Source organism: Pleurodeles waltl, chromosome 6 (assembly GCF_031143425.1).
Source record: "Pleurodeles waltl isolate 20211129_DDA chromosome 6, aPleWal1.hap1.20221129, whole genome shotgun sequence".
Lineage (NCBI taxonomy): Eukaryota > Metazoa > Chordata > Amphibia > Caudata > Salamandridae > Pleurodeles > Pleurodeles waltl.
This window is the reverse complement of record NC_090445.1, coordinates 348,448,705-348,471,860: the sequence shown is the minus strand read 5'-3', so window position 1 is coordinate 348,471,860 and position 23,156 is coordinate 348,448,705. Positions and strand designations below refer to the sequence as shown.

At 42.9% G+C, this 23,156-nt stretch overlaps 1 protein-coding gene across 1 annotated transcript in view; it reads left to right on the top strand.

Annotated features, from left to right (window-relative positions):
- The window catches only part of LOC138302214 (uncharacterized), a 219,562-nt gene that overhangs the window by 180,246 nt on the left and 16,160 nt on the right, over window positions 1–23,156 (top strand). The window contains exons 8-9 of the mRNA XM_069242546.1: window positions 1,252–1,581; window positions 19,437–19,724. Of these exons, the coding sequence (XP_069098647.1) occupies window positions 1,252–1,581; window positions 19,437–19,724 (618 nt within the window). The remainder of the gene's footprint in view (window positions 1–1,251; window positions 1,582–19,436; window positions 19,725–23,156) is intronic.

Genomic DNA, 23,156 nt, shown 5'->3' with positions numbered 1-23,156 from the left:
CGGCTACGGAAAAAAGTTAAAGCATTCCACACAAAAGGAGACTTCAAAACTGCTGTTCACGTCCTGGTGCTCCTGGCCCTGGATAATGTCAGTGCCATGATCCTTAGCCTCCACAGTGGTATTGACACTGTGGCATTGGTTAAGGGGATGCTAAGTGCTGCAGCATGCCTTACTAAAGGCTTGAAGGAATATCACCACATCAGCCTCCAAGGTGATAGACCTCTATTGGCAGCCTTTTCAGTCAACATCCTCTAAAAAGTCACCAAAAGTGATACACTGGTCTACCGGGCTGACAAGTTCTCCATCTCCAGTTTCTCTGTCTGCATCAGGAATACCATCAAACTGTACACAACGAAATGGCAAAAACAGACATTTCCTGTTCATGCACCTGTGATCTGGAAAATACGCTTGCAACCATCAGGACAACTCCAACCCTGGTGCAATTTAAAAAGAGCTGAAGGCACATGTCTTTAACAGCACCCCATCACAAGGAAAAAGTCAACTTCTGCTCTGAGAAACGAATTGCGTTCTAATCACTGTATGATTGTTATCTAGTGCCTTTAGATTAGGTTTAAGCTTTACAAATACCACATACATACAAACGCTGGAATGGGAAATTTATAATGCAGACCTCTTCTGCTGTGAACTGGTAAATTATTTCATATGGCAATTGATGAATGAATTAATGAATAAAGCAATGGACAAATTAATGAAAGAATCTGGGGTGCATATGTATGCAATATACAAAAAACTATTTGTTGATTATTTTGCTAAAACATTAATTCAGGTTTCATCGCAATCTATACATTGCAACATAGACATTTTTGTTCGCACGGTACCAAAATATTACAGCCTAAATATTGCCTGATAAAATTACAGGGCTTGAATTATAGTTCAGCTGACAGGTTACTCTGTCACAAACATGACAGATATTCCATCTTCCATATTACAAGTGCCATTGAATATAATCCACTTGTATTACGGCGGACAGAATATCCATCATATTTTTGTAACAATATTTAGGCCATGATATTTATATCAAACAGTATTTTTATTATTGTTTTTCTGAAATTCAGTTTAACTTCCTTCTTAGCCAAATGCTGTCATTATAATAGTTTCCCTTGAGTATCTTTGGCTCTGTACCTATAGTATACCTGTTTATCGTTATATACCCCAAGCCCCTAAGTTACCTGATGAATTCGCTTTGCATGTATAGAAATATACAAAATGCCTCCTTTCTTTTCATTTCAGAAGCTACAAGCCAAATGAAATCCCCAACCATCACCCTTTTGCCTCCAGCCGCTGAAGAAGTATATTCTGCTAAACTACTGACCCTCATCTGCTTGGTCAAGGATTTTTACCCTGAAGACATATTTGTGAAGTGGGAGAATAGCAACAATACAAGGCTCTCCATTCCAGATGGCAGTGTGATCCAGTGCAACCACAGCACCCAGCTCTGTTCCCTGACCAGCCTGCTGACTGTTCCAACGGCTGAGTGGCTGGTAGGGACTGTCTACATCTGTGTGGTGGGCCACATTTCCTCAGAGATGAGCGTGAGAAAAAACATCAGCCTTTATACTGGTACATACAATTTTGTCTATATTTGTGGCATACTGATTTCATGTTTCTCTCACCTCTAGCAAGTGGCTCACCATTTCCCAGCAGTGCATAGGGACGCTAGACTTGAGGATGAGGCAGCAAAAATGCCAGTTCTCTTCACACTAGTTGTGTTACCTGGACATTCTTGTGAGAATTGCTGATGTCATCTGTAAAATATCCCTTATTGGCAGAATTTGCTGACAGGAAAGCACACAGGACTTCTAGGGGTGATAGTTAATCATTTTTGTAGGTATCACTTCTCTTTTGTTCTAGATAGTCTGAACTGTGAGACCATTTTCTTCATATCAAATCAAATCAAATAGTCACTGTCAGTTTGGACTCCATTTGGCGATAACACAGCAGCCAGGGTTGACTGGAGTGATTGGGGTAGTTTCCCTCAGGTGTTCTAGGATCCATTCCACTATTGCTTGTAATGTGGACCAAGTGCATTCCTACTGCACTAGACTTTCAGTGTGGTAAGGGAAAGTAGCCCAAGACATCTGAAAGAGGTTGTGTGGAGATGGAGAATCAGAACTCAGGCAATCAAATAATAGACATAATAAGTGAATGTTCAGTTGAGATATTCTTTTTCAAGAAAAAGAGAAGTCCTTTAAATATAACAGCTCAATACTATACATAATGAATATGTAGCACTACAGTGAATGTATGTCTGGATGCTACAGGGGTTACTACACAGACAAACAGAAATTTAAGATGCAAGTACGGGTGCAGATTCACAATGGTGAAATGAAGCAGATTTCTTGACTTTTCTGACTTCTAGGTCATTCTGTAGGCTTTGGCTATAGAGTTATCTTAGCCAACTTGCAATAATCTTAAGAAACTTCTACCAACACCTGTTAACCAAGTTCTCAGTCAAAGTTCTGTTCAGCAATAATGTTATCTGATGTGAAACATACTCGAGCCATCCAGCCGCGTGTGTGCATTCCACAACAGCATGGTGCAAGAGCTCTCACTTCCAGTTGCAAGAGTTCTCTCCTCGCATCAGGCCGAAGCAAGATGCATCTGCATGAGTGAAGGTACTTTGATTGGGCTGGTATGGCACTTGCAGCTGGAGGATGCCTTCCTCTGTTCCATGGTGTAGGGTCGCCATCCTCAGGATCTAGCAAGGCTAGAGTCAACACTAGTCTTCTCTTCCTCTGTGGTGATAGCTAGTATGGGCACACTTGAAATAGGTTCATATTGGCTTAGCCTGGTTATGCAGAGATCCCAGGGGGCCCTTGGTACACTTGGGTCAACTCCAAGCACATTTCCACATCATTCTGCTTTTTATGTGGCTGTTCCTTTCTCCGGACTTGGCAGCTAGTCTTGTCCTTGGCAAGACAGCTCCTGCAGGACAAGCAGTCTTTGCATACAGGGAGGCTCCTGGGTCTCATACAGACCCATAGCCCTAAAGTGTGATGGACAGATTTGAGGTGAGGAGACATGCCCTGTCCATAAACTTCTCTCCCTCTAACAAGTGAATCATCTGACTCATTCCCCCACCATCCACCAAATTGCAGTGCTCGGGAAGAGCTAAAAAGCAAATCCATGCTAAAAGGGGTCCCACAAAATTTCTATAGGCAGGCCAGTATTAATTCCTTCACATTTCTGCATCCAGTGCTACTTCCTGCAGATCAGGAGTTCAGGAAATACACTTCCACTGTCTGTGAAAGCTGTATTACAGCCACTAACTTGTGCCATCTCAAATCAGGAGCTATCCAAAATGGAGCCCAATGATTTCAGCAGTCAAACATAAAAAAATAAATTAAAAAAAACATGAAGACCTGCTATCACTCACTATACACACATAACACACACTGAACATGAATGCAGGAACATCAGCACATGTTCTGGGCACGATATGTCAATGCAATTTCACATAAGCAGGCCTGTAGATACTGCGCTCTCACTGTGGATCAGGACTAAAGCTTGGCCAATACTATGGATTCACAAACTATATGCTGCTAGCACAGCTCACAGTAAATGTCCCGTATGACACTGATGGCACTCATATGCCCCCACTAGAGAGTGTGCTTTTGACACCCCGCCTGATCGCAGAAGAAGACCTGGGGTCTTGTGGTCAAATTTGTGCCTAATGTTCAGTCCACATGAAGTGTTACCTGTGCACTAGGACCAAAAGAAAACAAGAATAACAGGCTTACACGCATTTTGAGTTACTTAGAGCAGGGTTGCACATCAGTTCACCTGATAGGAGACATTCCCGACCAACAGTATCTCTTCAGTTGAATTCACAAATATTCTTTGGTGACTCCTGAATATTCTGGGGTACTGTCTGTTTTATTTGCCTTCATAATTGCTGTTGGAAACCCTTGTTCACTGTGGTAGTGGAAGTGTGGAAACATTGTCCTCATCCTTATAATTTTACAAGGCCTTCATAACTGCTGATCTCTTTAAGAACCTTTGGACCATGGTAAGTGGCTGCTACAGAAATGTGTGAGTTGATATGGTTGCATTAATAGACAGGTGACAAGGAATCTCCACACAAACTGTGTGCGTCATTTGCATGATATTTAAACAAATGCTTAGCCTGTTCACACAGACCATAGTGCTCTGTCAGCATCTGCACAGGGGCGGCCGGAAACATTATTGGAAGGTGGCCAGGGATAGGTCCGCAATAGGTGGTGGTGCAGTAAGTGATTGATCTCCCCTCTACTACCATGTGGTGCCCTGAGGGTTCCAATAGGAATGTATATTTCTCCTTGATATAAATATATTATAAGACAACAAGGATTTATTAATTTGTAAATTCATTCAAACTCATTGTAAACTCATTTCAAACATTCTTCTTGAATACATGTGCACTGCCTCTTTCTCCAATATGCAGCTGCAGCCCAGTAAACCAACTGCACAAGGGGGCACAGTTCTGTTAAACTGCTAGTAAACCTTTTATTGCAACAAGCTAGAAAACGCAAACATCTCAGACACCTCAAAGCTAATTTGGGTGGCATCACTAGACATCTTTGAAATAAACGGGCGAATTGAACATTCTATATCACATTTTACTTAAATCAATGACTGGTGAAAAAACAAAGCTTTTAAAGCCAGATGTAAAGTTGACCTCACGGGAAAATCAAAAACTTAACTGTGTGTTCTACCATATTCAGTATAAGCATTATTCTGTCACAACACATGCATATTTAGAGCCAGCAAACCTTTGAGACAACTGTACAAGTGATGGGTGCAAACAGTGCACATGCTCGCGCCAAAGATGAAAAGTGTCCCCCTAATGGGTTGTGACTCTGTGGAAAACTATCATTAAAACTGGAGTCTGAGCTCATAGAATTTTTGAATACTCTACAAGACATAATTGACAGCACTGTTTGTGTGCCAGTAAATAGCGTATAAGAATCACTATAACAGAAAATAAAACACAATTGAAATTGCAAAGAATATCCACGACCAGTCGTAGAAACTATCTATCTATCTATCTATCTATCTATCTATCTATCTATCTATCTATCTATCTATCTATCTATCTATCTATCTATCTATCTATCTATCTACCTATCTATCTATCTATCTATCTATCTATCTATCTACCTAAATCTATCTATATATATAGATATATATATATAGATATATATATATATATCTATCTCTCTCTCTCTATATATATATATATATAGAGAGAGAGAGAGCAAGGGTCGCTCCCCTAGGGGGCAAATTATATTTAGGCCATTTCTGCCCCCCTTGGGGGCAGATTGGCCTATTTTTATGAGGCCAATCTGCCCCCACGGGGGAGAGAAACAACTAGACACCTGGGAGTTCTTTTTTTTTCACGTCAATTTCACACAAGGGGAGCGACCCATTAGGCAAGGGTCGCTCCCCTGGGGGGGGCAAATTTATTTTAGGCCATTTCCCCTCCCCTTGGGGGCAGATCGGCCTATTTCTATTAGGCTGATCTGCCCCCGGGGGGGGGCAGAAACCACTTAGGCAAAAGGGATTGGTGTGTGTGTATGTTCGTGTTTTGTTTGGGGGGGCAGCCCCTTGGGCAAGGGTCACTCACCATGGGGGCACATTACTGTTGGCCATATCTGTCCCCTTGGGGGGCAGATTGGCTTATTTTTGAAAGGCCCATCTGCAGAAAGCCCACTAGAGACCAGGGAAGATTTTTTTTCAAAATAAGAGGGTGGGGGTATGGCCATAAACCCACCCCATATAAATGGGGACAAAGTTGTTCTGCCCACCAGTGGGCAGATGGGGCAATTACCCTCGATCCACACCCTGGAGGGGCAGAAAGTCTAATAGATGCCAGGAAAAAAAAAAAATTGTGGGGTGGTGGCTAACAACCAGTGTGGGCCTGGTTATGCCCCCACACCAACTGAAGGGGGTAACAGTCTTTTAGCTCTCCCCCGCACACTAAAACATCTTATCCCACGGCAAGCAAGAGGACAATTGATTATTTGGGGTTTTTGTTTTACATTCGGGCCATGTTTCACATGCACCCGCACCCGCACCATTTTCTTACCCACAATCCCCTGCAAACCTCCAACTTTGCTGGAAATCACACATTGTTCCTACATTTTTGTGATGGAACCTTCCGGAATCTGCAGGAATCCACAAAATTCCTACCACTGAGCATTGTCTCATCTATACTGATAAGAATTCTGCTACACTTGCCAGCCTAAAAATGTTTTTTTCTCAAACTGCCCTTTTGGACCCGCTTTGGTTCCCCCTCAATTTCAACATGTTTTTGGCTCTTCCCTGTCACAAGCACTTGGCTCACCTACACAAGTGAGGTACCATTGTTATCGGGAGACTTGGGGGAACGCTGGGTGGAAGGACATTTGTGGCTCCTGTCAGATTCCAGAACTTTATGTCACCGAAATGTGAGGAAAAAGTGCTTTTTTGGCCAAATTGTGAGGTTTGCAAAGGATTCTGGGTAACAGACCCTGGTGAGAACTCCACAAGTCACCCCATCTTGGATTGCCCTAGGTATCTAGTTTTAAAAAATGCACAGGTTTGGTAGGTTTTCCTTAGTGCCAGCTGAGCTAGAGGCCAAAATTCACAGCTAGGCACTTTGCAAAAAACAGGTCTGTTTTCTTTGGGAAAATGTGATGTGTCCACGTTGTGTTTTGGGGCATATCCTGTCGCGGGCGCTAGGCCTACCCACACAAGGGAGGTACCATTTTTATCGGGAGACTTGTGGGAACGCTGGGTGGAAGGAAATTTATGGCTCCTCTCAGATTCCAGAACTTTTCTGTCACCGAAATGTGAGGAAAAGTGTTTTTTTGGCCACATTTTGAGGTTTGCAAAGGATTCTGGGTAACAGAACCTGGTCAGAGCCCCACAAGTCACCCCATCTTAGATTCCCCTAGGTGTCTAGTGTTCAAAAATGCACAGGTTTGGTAGGTTTTCCTAGCTTCCGGCTGAGCTAGAGGCCACAATCCACAGCTAGGCACTTTGCAAAAAACAGGTCTGTTTTCTTTGGGAAAATATGTTGTGTCCACGTTGTGTTTTGGGGCATATCCTGTCACGGGCGCTAGGCCTACCCACACAAGTGAGGTACCATTTTTATCGGGAGACTTGGGGGAACGCTGGGTAGAAGGAAAGTTGTGGCTCCTCTCAGATTCCAGAACTTTATGTCACCGAAATGTGAGGAAAAAGTGCTTTTTTGGCCAAATTGTGAGGTTTGCAAAGGATTCTGGGTAACAGACCCTGTTGAGAACTCCACAAGTCACCCCATCTTGGATTGCCCTAGGTATCTAGTTTTAAAAAATGCACAGGTTTGGTAGGTTTTCCTTAGTGCCAGCTGAGTTAGAGGCCAAAATTCACAGCTAGGCACTTTGCAAAAAACAGGTCTGTTTTCTTTGGGAAAATGTGATGTGTCCACGTTGTGTTTTGGGGCATATCCTGTCATGGGCGCTAGGCCTACCCACACAAGTGAGGTACCATTTTTATTGGGAGACTTGGGGGAACGCTGGGTGGAAGAAATTTATGGCTCCTCTCAGATTCCAGAACTTTCTATCACCAAAATGTGAGGAAAAAGTGTTTTTGTGGCCAAATTTTGAGGTTTGCAAAGGATTCTGTGTAACAGAACCTGGTCAGCGCCCCACAAGTCACCCCATCTTGGATTCCCCTAGGTGTCTAGTTTTTTAAAATGCACAGGTTTGGTAGGTTTTCCTTAGTGCCGGCTGAGCTAGAGGCCAAAATCTACAGCTAGGCACTTTGCAAAAAACAGTTCTGTTTTCTTTGGGAAAATGTGATGTGTCCACCCTGTGTTTTGGGGCATATCCTGTCGCGGGCGCTAGGCCTACCCACACATGTGAGGTACCATGTTTATCGGGAGACTTGGGGGAACGCTGGGTGGAAGGAAATTTGTGGCTCCTCTCAGATTCCAGAACTTTCTGTCACCGAAATGTGAGGAAAAAGTGTTTTTTTGGCCACATTTTGAGGTTTGCAAAGGATTCTGGGTAACAGACCCTGGTGAGAACTCCACAAGTCACCCCATCTTGGATTCCCCTAGGAATCTAGTTTTAAAAAATGCACAGGGTTGGTAGGTTTTCCTTGGTGCCATCTGAGCTAGAGGCCAAAATCCACAGCTAGGCACTTTGCAAAAAACAGGTCTGTTTTCTTTGGGAAAATGTGATGTGTCCACGTTGTGTTTTGGGGCATATCCTGTCGCGGGCGCTATGCCTACCCACACAAGTGAGGTACCATTTTTATTGGGAGACTTGGGGAGCGATGGGTGGAAGGAGATTCATGGCTCCTCTCAGATTCCAGAACCTTCTGTCACCGAAATGTGAGGAAAAAGTGTTTTTTTGGCCACATTTTGAGGTTTGCAAAGGATTGTTGGTAACAGAACCTGATCAGAGCCCCACAAGTCACCTGAGCTTGGAGTCCCCTATGTGTCTAGGTTTCAAAAATGCACAGGTTTGGTAGGTTTTCTTAGATGCCGGCTGAGATAGAGGCCAAAATCCACAGCTAGGCACTTTGCAAAAAACAGTTCTGTTTTCTTTGGGAAAATGTGATGTGTCCACGTTGTGTTTTGGGGCATATCTTGTCGCTGGCGCTAGGCCTACCCACAAAAGTGAGGTACCCTTGTTATCGGGAGACTTGGGGGAATGCTGGGTGGAAGGAAATTTGTGGCTCCTATCAGATTCCAGAAGTTTCTTTCACCGAAATGACAGGAAAAAGTGTTTTTTTAGGCCACATTTTGAGGTTTGCAGAGGATTCTGGGTAACAGGACCTGGTCAGAGCCCCACAAGTCACCCCATTTGGATTCCCCCGGGTGTCTAGTTTTCAAAAATGCACAGGTTTGCTAGGTTTTCCTAGGTGCCGGCTGAGCTAGAGGCCAAAATCTACAGCTAGGCACTTTGAAAAAAACAGGTCTGTTTTCTTTGGGAAAATGTGATGTGTCCACGTTGTGTTTTGGGGCATATCCTGTCGCGGGCGCTATGCCTACCCACACAAGTGAGGTACCATTTTTATCGGGAGACTTGGGGAGCGATGGGTGGAAGGAGATTCATGGCTCCTCTCAGATTCCAGAACCTTCTGTCACCGAAATGTGAGGAAAAAGTGTTTTTTTGGCCACATTTTGAGGTTTGCAAAGGATTGTTGGTAACAGAACCTGGTCAGAGCCCCACAAGTCACCCCAGCTTGGAGTCCCCTATGTGTCTAGGTTTAAAAAATGCACAGGTTTGGTAGGTTTTCTTAGATGCCGGCTGAGATAGAGGCCAAAATCCACAGCTAGGCACTTTGCAAAAAACAGTTCTGTTTTCTTTGGGAAAATGTGATGTGTCCACGTTGTGTTTTGGGGCATATCTTGTCGCTGGCGCTAGGCCTACCCACACAAGTGAGGTACCATTTTTATCGGAAGCCTTGGGGGAACGCTGGGTGGCAGGAAATTTGTGGCTCCTCTCAGATTCCAGAACTTTCTGTCACCGAAATGACAGGAAAAAGTGTTTTTGTGGCCACATTTTGAGGTTTGCAAAGGATTCTGGGTAACAGAACCTGGTCAGAGCCCCACAAGTCACCCCATCTTGGATTCCCCTAGGTGGCTAGTTTTAAAAAATGCACTGGTTTGCTAGGTTTCCCCAGGTGCCGGCTGAGCTAGAGGCCAAAATCCACAGCTAGGCACTTTTTAAAAAACAGCTCTGTTTTCTTTCTGAAAATGTGATGTGTCCACGTTGTGTTTTGGGGCATTTCCTGTCACGGGCGCTAGGCCTGCCCACAAAAGTGAGGTACCCTTGTTATCGGGAGACTTGGGGGAATGCTGGGTGGAAGGAAATTTATGGCTCCTCTCAGATTCCAGAAGTTTCTTTCACCGAAATGACAGGAACAAGTGTTTTTTTAGGCCACATTTTGAGGTTTGCAGAGGATTCTGGGTAACAGGACCTGGTCAGAGCCCCACAAGTCACCCCATTTGGATTCCCCCAGGTGTCTAGTTTTCAAAAATGCACAGGTTTGCTAGGTTTTCCTAGGTGCCGGCTGAGCTAGAGGCCAAAATCTGCAGATAGGCACTTTGAAAAAAACAGCTCTGTTTTCTTTCTGAAAATGTGATGTGTCCATTTTGTGTTTCCTGTCGCGAGCGCTAGGCCTAGCCACGCAAGTGAGGTACCATTTTTATCGGGAGACTTGGAGGAATACAGAATAGCAAAACAAGTGTTATTGCCCCTTGTCTTTCTCTACATTTTTTCCTTCCAAATGTAAGACAGTGTGTAAAAAAGACGTCTTTTTGAGAAATGCCCTGTAATTCACATGCTAGGGACCCCAGAATTCAGAGATGTGCAAATAACCACTGCTTCTCAACACCTTATCTTGTGGCCATTTTGGAAATACAAAGGTTTTCTTGATACCTATTTTTAACTTTTTATATTTCAGCAAATGAATTGCTGTATACCCGTTGTAGAATGAAAACCCATTGCAAGGTGCAGCTCATTTATTGGCTCTGGGTACCTAGGGTTCTTGATGAACCTACAAGCCCTATATATCTCCGCAACCAGAAAAGTCCAGCTGACGTAACGGTATATTGCTTTCAAAAATCTGACATCGCAGGAAAAGGTTACAGAGTAAAAAGTGGAGAAAAATTGCTGTTTTTTTACCTCAATTTAAATATTTTTTTATTTCAGCTGTTATTTTCTGTAGGAAACCCTTGTAGGATCTACACGAATTACCCCCTGCTGAACTGAGAATTTTGTCTACTTTTTAGAAATGTTTAGCTTTCTGGGATCCAGCATTGGTTTCACACCCATTTCGGTCACTAACTGGAAGGAGGCTGAAAGCACAAAAAATAGTAAAAATGGGGTATGTCCCTGTAAAATGCCAAAATTGTGTTGAAGAATGGGTTTCTTTGATTCATGCCTGCCTGTTCCTGAAAGCTGGGAAGAGGGTGATTTTAGCACCGCAAATCCCTTGTTGATGCCATGTTCAGGGTCAAAACCACAGGCCTTCTTCTGCAGCACTTTATTTAATTTTTGGGAAAAAAGCGAAATGTTTGCTGTATTTTGGCTAATTTCTTGTTCTCCTTCAGGGGAACCCACAAAGTCTGGGTACCTCTAGAATCCCTAGGATGTTGGAATAAAAGGACGCAAATTTGGGGTGAGTAGCTTATGTGGAGAAAAAGTTATGAGGGCCTAAGCGTGAACTGCCCCAAATAGCCACAAAAAGGCTCGGCAAAGGAGGGGAAAAGGCCTGGCAGCGAAGGGGTTAATAATATTAAAACTATTTTTTAACATAAAGTCTTATTACCATATCTAACTATAACATCACTTTAACCTTTGGTTAAGGTGGGGCCTTTGTTTTGTTTTTTAATTAATGTCTGCCTTTTTTGGGCATATTCACCCAACTCCCTCATTAAGCATTACTGTTGACCGTGCGCAATAGGGGGCTGCATGCAGGCCAGGCCCTGCAGCCAACCCCACAGTGGTGGCAACCTCACTTGGTCTGACTTCAGGCCCTATATCTAACCTGCTCATAGATGACCAATACCCTGCTAGGCATGGTCTTCGGCATGCTGCCAGACACTGTGCCCACCCTACCATTGCTTGCCAACCTCCCCATGGATACCCACCCCACATTTTAACTCCTGCAGTACTGTTGCAAAAGTGGTACACCAAGGTACCTTGGGACAGAGCAAACTTCACTCTATAATGTTTGCAAAGTTTTTCGTACTCCAGTGGGACCCCATGGGGCTGCGTTGAGTCCCGGGAGAGACCCACAGGTCCTCACCAGAGGTTTTGCTGAGTCCTGCAAGACTGGTGGCAGGGAAACATTTTTTTTAGTTTGCCCCCGAGCAGTGAATCCTTCTAGAACCCCAAAACAATGGCCTTCCAGGACACAGGATGGCCCCTTCTAACTTTTTTTTATAAAACTCAGGACTCCTAAAATGGCAGCATCAACATTTCTATCTAATCATATTCTGTATAGCTTGGATGATATTTTACCAATACAAATCTGTAATACTGTTCCTGGAATAGCAAAAGAAAATTGATATTTTTGGTCTCATCACGGATGGCACTAGCTACTTCTATTACTAAAGACTTTGGTGCATAAATGGCAAAAGGCTTTGTCTCTTTTTTATCTTGACATGAATGGCACTGTGCTAACCCTCTAGTTGAAAAACTGCTAGAGAGACAGATATGTGAGGTGAACAGTTTTAGAGAGTCAGTGGTGTTCTAGTGTGCTCCATATGAAAGAGCTGCATCTCACCTAAAACCCTAAAACTTGGGAACTAACCAGGGTTCATTTATACATTACATTACAAGGAGCAGGAACAGCACCTGTGATGCACAGAGCAGGAATGTTTTTCATTTTCCTAATAATTTTGTTTCACCAATCAGCACAAATCTTTAAAAGAAAATACAATCACTTTAGATTCTTCATGGTTAGTTTATTGTAGATCCAGGACAGTGAGGTTTCCAAACGTGTCATTTATCCAAACTCGAGACTCATCATGATTTCTTGAGAGCAGAGAGAATCTGCCTCTCTTTATGGCAGCTTACGCTCAGTGTGATAAATAATACTCCTGAAGATAATTTTACCACAGGAAAAAGAAGGGTCAGGGATGAGAGACAGAGACCCAGGCACAATTCTGATGGTAAGTTGGCTCAACACTTCCCAAATGTTTACAAAGACCCACTAGACCTTTGAGTTTCTATAGCAAATTCACACAACACATCAGAAACAGATCTTTAACAATTGTGCATCACTTCAAGGCTCACACACAATATTGTGCTTACTAGGCTAAAGTAAGTGAAGTGCAAAGCTCTGCAAATAGCTCCGTGGCTACCAAGATAGAAACAGAAAACCAAAAGGGCAGGGAGCTTCTATTGAGGTTTTATTGGTAAGAGAACACCAACAATGGAGGAATGCAGGGGTGTCTCTTCTGCTATGGCATCGCCCCTCTGCCAGCAGCAGCAGCAGCTGCAAAACCTACTACAAAACGATAATAAACTAAGATTATTGTCGTTTTATGATAAAGGGGGTGGGGCCATGCTCACTGGGCTCTCTCCAACCCAGTAATGCAGGCACTGCGTTGCTGGGTTGGAAACAGCAGGCAGAGACTTCCACTCTGTCTCGGAGCAACCTGGCTCAGCACTTCATCCAATTCTAACGCTGCTTTCATGCTGACAGCAGTGTTAGTATTGGACGCAGGAAGGGTGGGAGTCTGTGCCTGCAGTCCAGTCGAGGAGCGGATCGGAGCGGCGAGGCTTGGCACAGAGCAAAAAGTACATTTGTTTTTATTATTATAATATTTTTTTTGGTCCCCCCACCAGCCACTTGCCGCTATGCCCCACCCCACTCCTTTTCCTTCCCTCCCGCAAGCCACCACTGGGGAATGCCAACTGGTAAATAACACAGGATTGCAGGGGAACAGAGGGAAGAAGAAAAGCTGGTAAAGCCCTGTCTAACAGTGAGCTAACTACAGAGGGAATTATGGACAGGGAAATACAAACGCATGAAGGTACGCCAAACAGGTGTGAACTGAGTTAACAGCAGATAAAGCACCTCAAGCGCTGTTGCCAGTTCAAGTACTCCACTCTTGGTGTCCTTTTAACTGGAACTGCCTCTTATAGCTTGGAAGGTAAACTCATAGCTGACACAGAGGCCTGACCTTTTTAGACCCAGCCAAAGAAAGCCTTCCCAGTTTCCCTCTACTGCTTATTCAGAGTTTCAGACCTATGTACATTTATGCCACTGCTATAACAATACCCTAAGTGATTGAGAATATATTTCTTTAGGCCTGACTCCTGGAGAGCCATGAGTCTGAGACTGATTCATGACACACTTTCCTATTTTATTTCCCATAAGATTCGGAACACCTGAATAGATTTAGTCCAAATTTGGATTTCCTTTTCTCAAGCACTGTGCTTCTGTTGGTTGTGTTTAATTCTGCTCAATAGTTTTTGAGAAATTAGCATTTAATAAGGCGCTGGGTTTGGGCATAACGACGTTTAATTTTACAGGTATTTGGACTGTTAACTCACTGATTCTCCACAGATTTGCGAATCCAGGAAGAATTTGTGACTCCATTAAAAACATTAAAGGTATTCAATTGTACCAGAGCCCTTTTTCTCTCTTTTAGCATTGCTATGTGGCAAATTTAGTTGCAGATTCATAAATATGCTACAGTGTGATTAGCAGGCCAACACAGAAATATTTTTGTTGCAACAGCATTACCTATTTTGAGCACTGCGCTGAGAAAATTAAAAAGAAAAAGACATAATGGGTCTGAGTGAGCCTTCCCTGACCCCCAGGCCAGTTTGGTGGGTTAGTTCAAAGAAGCCTCCCTTGATATTAAAATAACAATTTAAAAAACATATTGCAGGATTCATCAACGTTCCGTGGATGCTCCTGGGCCTGGGATTTATAGATTGAGCATAGGATCTTCAAATTGTGAAAAAATATTCAAAAAAGTAAAGTATTTAAAGCCATAATGCTATACATGGCAATGGATACACTTTAGGGTTGGCCAAATGCACTGGTGTGGGAATAGGGTCTGGCTGCAATCTAGTCCTGGGTTCTGCCTGCAGTGCATGGTAGATGACTGTAGGCTGTGAAACATGGCCACCTAGAGAGGGTAGGGGGCAAGGCCTGGCCAGAATCCATGCCCTGCAACCAAATCACAGTGCACAGCTAAAGAGAAAGGGCAGCAAAGATTGGGCGCCTATGGAGAGCTAGGTGCAAAAGGATGGACCCTGAGGTTAACCCCTGCTGCTTATGCCAATTGCTATGCACAGCAGGAGGATGGCCACCTGTGGAGTGTTGGGTGCAGTGTGTGGCCGGAGGAAAGCCCCCACTGCATGTGGCTAAAAGCTGTGTAATACCAGTATTGGGAGAATGAAGAGATTTGAGTGCAGCGACTGGTCAATGGCAACGCCTTGCTGCAACCACCGCTGCACAGAGATGAAGGCTGTCAGCAGTGAGTGGGGGCACCTTGTGGTGGGTCGGGTGCAGGGTTGGAGACCAGGACCTGAGCCAAGCGCTGCTGCACACAGCTATAGGCCATGGCTTCGAATGTTGATCACCTATAGAAAGATGGGCACACAGGCTGGTCAGGGAACATGCAGAGTAGCTTTGCCTGCTGGTGGAGGGCTGAGCATGGGGTATGGCTAGAGGCCAGTCCATTTGACCAACCAATGTTGTGCACAGCCAAAGAACATATGCTGTTGGCCACATGTGGAGAGCTGGACACAGGGGTGGCTGAAGGCCAGGCTCTGCAGCCAACAGCATTGCACAATGCAAAAACCCCATTGTGTGCTTTTCAAAAGCCACTTACTGACTACTGCAATGCTTTATACCGTGAAACATCTGCCTATGTCTTACACAAATTGAAGCTTGTCCGAATCTCAGCAGCCAGGTTGTTTTTGGTCTCTAGAGTTCTAATCATGTTTCCCCAGCTTTGACTTATCTTCATTGGCTACTTATGAAGAAAAGATTGCTGACCCACACAAAACTCCTCTGTCACAACTCTTTTGCTGGTACAAACGCAATTCCTATCTAACAACCAAGGAAACATTTCTTCTCCAAGTCCTAAGTCTTGTTGCTCTACCACTGGTGGAAAAGCTCTTTCATTTGCTGCAACTATTCATAAGATTTTTTTCATGGCACATCTATGGTCTAAGATAGCACTTTTAAACTTCAGGAATGCCCTAGAGACTTGATTATTTTGTCACCCACCTCCTGAATAATGCCTTTTAGATTTCCACAGATTACAGCATTGGTTGATTATATGATATCTCTTTGGTAGATGATTACACATTATAAAAAAATAATTACATTGATTTTTTTTTTAAATTAAACCCTTTCATACACTATTGTGCTTTAGCCCTGTTGAAAATAATGATGTTGGATGCATGGTAAATCTGGTTTAATGTACCTAAACTGATAAACTCAACAGATGCATTAGTCCAACAGGAAATCTGATGTGCCGGCAGGCTTTTGTGACTCTATGGGCCTGATTACAATTATAGGTGCTATTTATTGAGCCTAGTAAATAGCAATACCATGGGGTTGTAATTTATCCAGTGCAAAACATATCACCTCTTGTGAGTTTCTGGGGAATAACATGCAGATTTAGGTGTTTAATGCACCAACATCCATATGACACAGTAAATACAATGAGGTGAATCTACAAGAAAGTTGTGCATCATAGATGATCCACCTTACTGGCTCCTAATGACACCTTGGTTCCACCGTATTTACAATACAGGGCACCATGGCGGTCGTTAGCACAACAGCGTCAAACATTTTGATGCTATTGTGGTGCTTTGCTACACTATCATCAAACATTTTGACGTTAGTGCAGCAAAGCACAGGGAGGCCCATTAATTAAATATAATGGATGCGTCATTTTAAAGCCTGCTTTAAGCAGGCGTTAAAAATGACGGAAACAATGGCGCAGTGAAATGTTGTAAATTTCACTGAATCATTTTTTCGGGCCTCCTTGTGCTGGAATGCCCCACTTGCATACATTATGCCTGATGGAGGGGAAGGGCCAGATGTAGGAAAGCTTTAGTGACTCGCAAACGGCGAAAAACGCCGTTTGCGAGTCGCTAAAGCCCATCTGGTATGTAGAAATGCATTTTGCGAGTCAGAACCGACTCGCAAAATGCATTTCCGAGTCGCAAATAGGAAGGGGTGTTCCCTTCCTATTTGCGAGTCGCACTGGTATGCAATTCCATTTGCGACCGCGAAAGCGGTCGCAAATGGACTCGCAGTTACCATCCACTTGAAGTGGACTGGACAAAAAAATAATTTGCCCTGAAAAATACCGAAACAAAAGGTTTCGGTTTATTTTTCAAAGTGCAGCTCGTTTTCCTTTAAGGAAAATGGGTTGCACTTTGAAAAAAAAACCTGCTTTATTTAAAAGCAGTCACGGACATGGAGGTCTGCTGTTCCCAGCAGGCCTCCATCCCCGTGAGTGCCCTGACTCGCTATGGGGTCGCAAATTGCGACCCCCCTCATTAATATTAATGAGGTGGGTCTTTGCGACCCCATAGCGACTCGCAGAAGGTGTCTGAGACACCTTTCTGCATCCCAGGGACTCGCAATTTGCAAGTAGCAATTTGGGAAGTTGCTACATCTGGCCCATAATGTGGCAAAAGAGGTAGCAAAGTGGTGTGGCAGAAAAGGGGCTTGTAAATATTCCCCTGTGTGCTTTTTCCCATTAAATTATGGCAGATGTGGCTTGCCGAAATTTAACAAATGTTGAGTTATTTAGCACATCCGATACTTATCAGATGCATTAAAAAAATCAAACTTGTTATTCCCAGGCCTGCATAAAAAGGGGTTTACTCATGGGTAAGAATTTAACGAGCAACTCATAATCAGGGCCTATGTGATTTGGTGCTCCCTCTTGAAATACCTGCAGATGTTTCTGCTTTTAAAGATGCAATTAAGATGTTTCTTTATCCTTGATGGACTGAAATCCATTTTTAACAATGAGGAACAAAGCAATTATTTAGCAAACTCTTCTGCTCTTTGTACCTATAGATTAGTGACAAAATGTTTGTCAGTCATTCTGTCAGTGGCTTCATACAGCTTTGCGAAAAAAGCATTCAGAAACATACATGGAAATGCCAAGAACAATTTAGCCAGTTTAGAAATACATTGTTGATAAATTTGATTTGATTTTTCATAGTATCTTTAATAGTAGTAGTAGCTTAGTTTATCTGTTTCTTATATAGGTAGAATCAAAGGTTTCCAAGAACTCTAGTGTGACTTGTCTATGTATATCCTTGAGTCTTTCTTTGGTTAGACATAAAAGTGATGTCTCTTAACCACACAGAAGTGGGTTGAAAGACAATCTTTAAATAAACACATTTTACGGTTCTGTCAAATTACCTCTCAAAGTGTTGTGTTCTTCTTCCTCTAACAGTATACACCTTGAAACGAGGAGTCTTAATTCTGATTCTTATATTACTAAAGGCGGTGCATTGTTTAATTTTTTGTAGTTACAGATAAAGAGTAGCCATTACGATTGTATTTGTTGTTTTTCCTTTCAAATTGATCCCTGTTCTTATTGCAATCAAATTAGTTTCTTAAGTGCCTTAGGACAGATTTGAAGATTCCAATCACTACTGCATACACCTTTGCTGATTTCCGGGCCCTACAAGGGCATTGTCAATGTTTTGGGAAGTTCTGGATTTAGAATAAGCATGAAAAACTGCTTAGTAGCAAGGCTCACTCTGACTTTGTTTCACTGAGGATTTTTTTTTACTATTAATAGGCACCTTAGATGAAAGTGGGACCTAAGTGTAATCTAGGGTTACAAATATTTGGGAGCGAATGAAACTGGGCCCAGATGCTTTGACTTTAGATAAATGGTTAGCATATGTGTTTTATCTGTAATGATGTAATGTTAGATTTTGTTGTGCTCAAGGTTTTTGGTTCTGTAAGCTGATGGAGAAAAATGCTGTGCAATTTGTCTGTGTGTGGGTGTAATTCTAAATCTAGGTTTGAACAGAGAATGCAAATAACCGTGATATAAAGGGGAATGGACCTGAAAGTGAAGACATTAGATGATTGTGGAAAAACTATAATAATCCATGGACAAATAAGATATTGTTAAGTATAAAATGGGAAAATCCATTCCCATGGTCCAACCAAAAACTCAGTTTCAGCTTTGAGTCCTTTCAGATGGATGGTCGGGTTAGTATCTAAAAGTCAGCAGGTCAGAAGGACCAGATGTAGGTTGTTTCCTCTTATCCAACCTCAAGTAATGTATTGTTTGCATCTGAGGAAGTTCTCTCTATGCGTCATCCAGTAGGAAGTGGCGATTGCTCATTTCCCAGAAGCCGCAATAGATTATTTGTGTTTTTACTGCCTTTTATAATTTAAGTGGTGGCTCGTCTAGCCGAGGGTCAACATTCTGTGTTTGATGGGAAATTCTGCATCCACGTTGCTTTAAAAAATAGTGGTGTGATCCACGCCTTTCCTGGTTCTGTCGGTATGGTAATTGCTGAACGATGTGTTCAGTGATGCTCTATCAATGCTTGCGAGGCTTTTGGTGCATCCCTTAAATACATGTTTCAAATCTGTATTATACCAGCACAATTTGGAAAATTATTGGGTGTGTAAGACTGTTTTGATCAGAAAACGTCTCAAAAGGGCAGTGGTTATGCAGAAAATGTCTCCTGGCAGTCATTTCCTCCTCAAGCCAGCATTCTTGACAGTATTTCAAACGAGTTGAAAGTGAATTATGTCATCGCATTCAAGATTTATTGAAAAGGCCAAAATAACAATAAAAAAAATACAGGTGCAGAAAGGAGACTTGTAACATAGTTTTCGAAGCGCAGTTTTTAAAATGCACAACTTTCAAAGGCGAACCTCTCTTTCACCATTTCCTATGACGTGTCCTTGTTTATTTACAGGCTACCATACAGCAGTGCCGCTCACCTACATTATCAAGCCGTCTTTGGAAGAACTCTTTCAGCAGAATACATCGGCGATCACGTGCGTAACTGACATTAGCAATGCCGTCATGAGGTGGGAGGTGAACGGCAGGGCCTCTGGAGGCGGCGTGATAACCGAGACAGTGAGAGACACCAGAAGCGCCCTTCCGATCAGCCTGTCTCAATGGAACACGACCGAGACCGTCACCTGCAAGCCGGCCATCTCGTCCATCGTTCTTGCTCCGCAGACCTTCAAACGGAGCTCAGGTTTCCATTACTATTTCTGTGTTACGTGTTTATCGAATTTAGACTATCGCACACGTGTCCAAAGACGAAAGGGCCATTTAGGAAACATGTACTTAAAGATGTGAAACGACAAAAGAAGCTATTGAGAAAGAGAGATGTCATGAGTGAAAACAAACCTTAGCCCGCAAGGATCACCATTTTGAGAAAAAGGAGAACACTAACAATACAACCATTAAAAAGTTCTACTTTTCTGGCCAGAATTAAGCACAAGTCTTTACAACACAGCAAGGGCGAGGGAGATACGTAAAGATCGCATACTATTTCTTATACGAAAGCCAAAGTATGGCTGTGTATTTTAGAATTGTTATAATAAATACAGAATGTAAGACGGAAACTTCCTAACACGCATCACACACCAAAGAGATAAGACCAAAGAGTTACTAATATGCACACAGAATACTTCTGCGGTGCAACATACTTTTGCGTGATTCTTGCAGGCTCTTACATTAAATGGTAAATGCGTTCAGACAGGATGACTGATGTGAGTGTAAGACAATTCCACAAACCAACCACCTCTCCTGCCACACGTTGGCTTTATGTTTGTCTTTTAGGCGGTACAGCGCTCTGCTGCCTTTTGGCTAGTTTCATGCTATAGAAACACCGCACAGATAAAAGACAACAGACCATATAAAGAAAACAAGCATTTTCAATGTAACGGGTCTCGCATTTGCTCGAGTTAGAGCTATTAGCGTTGTAAAGAAAAAAAAACGCAGTGCGATCGCACTGCGTGGAAAATAAACAGATAAAGTAGTCTGGACACCAGGCTGAAAACATTGAGCCTCGTATGTTTTTAGTAGTTTACCGGTGCTGTGTAGGTGGGCTAAGCACCGGAACAGGCATGATGTATGCATGCCTTTCACAAATGAAAAGAAGCGGATTATAAAAGACAAGCCCATGAAACAATGTAAGTGACTGACGTGACATGGACGTGGTTTGAAGCCCAAAGAGAGATTACAGAATGGATGGAGCGCTTTGTGCTTTCCCATAGAAAATGGAACAGGAATAGATTCAAATGTATTTGATGTTCACTTGACACGGGTTCGGAATACTCGATTTTGTCTGGAATGTAGACCCAACATTCACATTTAAAAGTGGACTACAAATCACTTTCTCAGTACAGTCACTGGAACACAATTCCAGGAGTAGCAGGTGTGAAAATATATGACATTTGACATTAGTGATATCACAGGAAGTGGCATTACAAAATTATTGCTCCTGATGACATCAAATAAGTTTACATCACACAAATAGTAAACATTTGCCACCCAGGGCTGGACTGGGAACCCCAGGGAGTCCTGGCAAATTTTGTCAGACCAGCCTCCATAGGGTGCATAATGAGCGAGCCTGACCACTACAGTGAGGCTTGGGGGGTTCTCCCCTCAAGAGAATTTGGGAGGAAATGGCAAAAGCGTTACATTCTACAACACATTTTTCATTATATATTCAATTGTATTAATTTTTAAAGCATAGTAAATGATGATCTTACAGAGCACCGGGATACAGCAATCTTTATTGGGGCTCTTCCATGATTCCCTCACTATCACCCTATAACAGTGCCTATTATCTCTTCATAGCCTATCTCTCACATGTAATTCATATGTTTTATAGTGCCTCCCTTACCAGCATAGGGGTATTGGAGCACTTTACATCACACACACACACATACAGAGAAAATGAATCATAAGTGTGTAAATCAGTGTATAGAAAATGTTACATAAGACAAAGGGAACTACAAGGTGTAGGATTCCCATGTCATCCATACTGGTAGGCATTTTGTGAGAGTGCTTGGTCTGGGGAAGCATAAACTCCAAATTCAGAAAGTAACACAGTGGTTTGGGTTGACTTTACTAAAAGCAATGTATTTCTACCAAAAAGAACAATTTTCAGCAAAATTAGGATAATTAAAGACTGGGAAAAACATAACTTTCTAGCCTGTACTATGCTGTTTGCGAGCAGCTCTTTAATGGCAGTTCATAGCTCACTGTGCTAGATTATGATTGTAACTTTTGAACTTCATAGTAACAAAAGGATCTCTTTGACAAAACCAGTATCCCACTGAGCTATGCACATGAAATGCTGTTCTGCGATCTGCATAGTACGCATTCCTTGCAGCAGCCATGTTAACCCTCTGCATTACCTTAGATGAGTCAAAACTTCCACTAGACAAAACTCCAATCTCTCTTCAGCAGGTACATTAAACACCAGAGTTATCTTGGCACTTTTATTGTTACCTGAAAACATCTGGCTATACAAGAAACTCTGCAGTGCTTTTAAAACTGCTGCACTGCTATAAATGCAGCCCACAATAATAAAAGGGGCCCCACCCTTCTCCCTGGTTTAGGAGGCTGGCCTGGCTTATAGTGGGTACCAATGGTACTTACCCCTTGTGCCAGGTCCAGTTATCCCTTTTTAGTAGAGTAGTAGTGTTCTAGCAGCTTAGTCTGATAGAGGCAGCTATGGCAGAGCAGCCAAGGCTGAACTAAGAGACATGCAAAGCTCATGCAATACCACTTATATCATGTAGGTACTATATCCTAAGAAAGACAATACTCATAGTTACTAAAAATAAATGTACTTTATTTTAGTGGCAATGTGCCAAAAATATCTCAGAGGATATACTCCCTTGGGAGGTAAGTAAAATACACAAAATATACGCAACAAACCAAATCAGGTAATAAAAACAGTCAGAAAGTAGTGCAAACACTGTAGAATACAATAGGATGCAATAGGCCTAGGGGCAACACAAACCATATACTAAGAAAGTGGAATGCGAACCACGAATGGACCCCTAGGCTAGTGTAGTGTATAGAGGGTCGATGGGAGTGTAAGAAAACACTAACAATGTCATGAATACCCCACCCCAAGACCCTAGAAAGTAGGAGTAAAGTACTACTATTTCCCCAGAAACATACTAAAGTCATGATGAAGGATTTTGCAAGGACCACAACAGACTGCAAAGCACTGAAGATGGATTCTTGGACCTCAAGATCTGCAAAGGAAAGGGACCAAGTCCAAGAGTTGCTAAAGTGCCCAGAGGGTGCAGGAGCCCACTAAACCCCGGATGAAGGTGCAAAATGGCTGCCTCTGGTTGGAAGAAGCTGAAGATTCTGCAACAATGAAAGGTGGTAGGAAGTTCTTCTTCATGCAGAAGACATCCCACAGCAGGCTGGAGGATGCAGAGTTGTTTCCTTGGCAAAACACTGCAAAAAAGCCTTGCTAGCTGCAAGAGTTGCTGTTGGAGAAGAAGGATGCTGCCCGGGCCCAGGAAGGACCAGGATGTCGCCACTTAGGAGAGGAGACAGAGGGGGCCCTCAGCAATGTAGAGAGCCCATGCACAAGCAGGGAGCACCCACAGAAGTCCTTGAACATGGGTTCAAGAAGACTGAACACAGC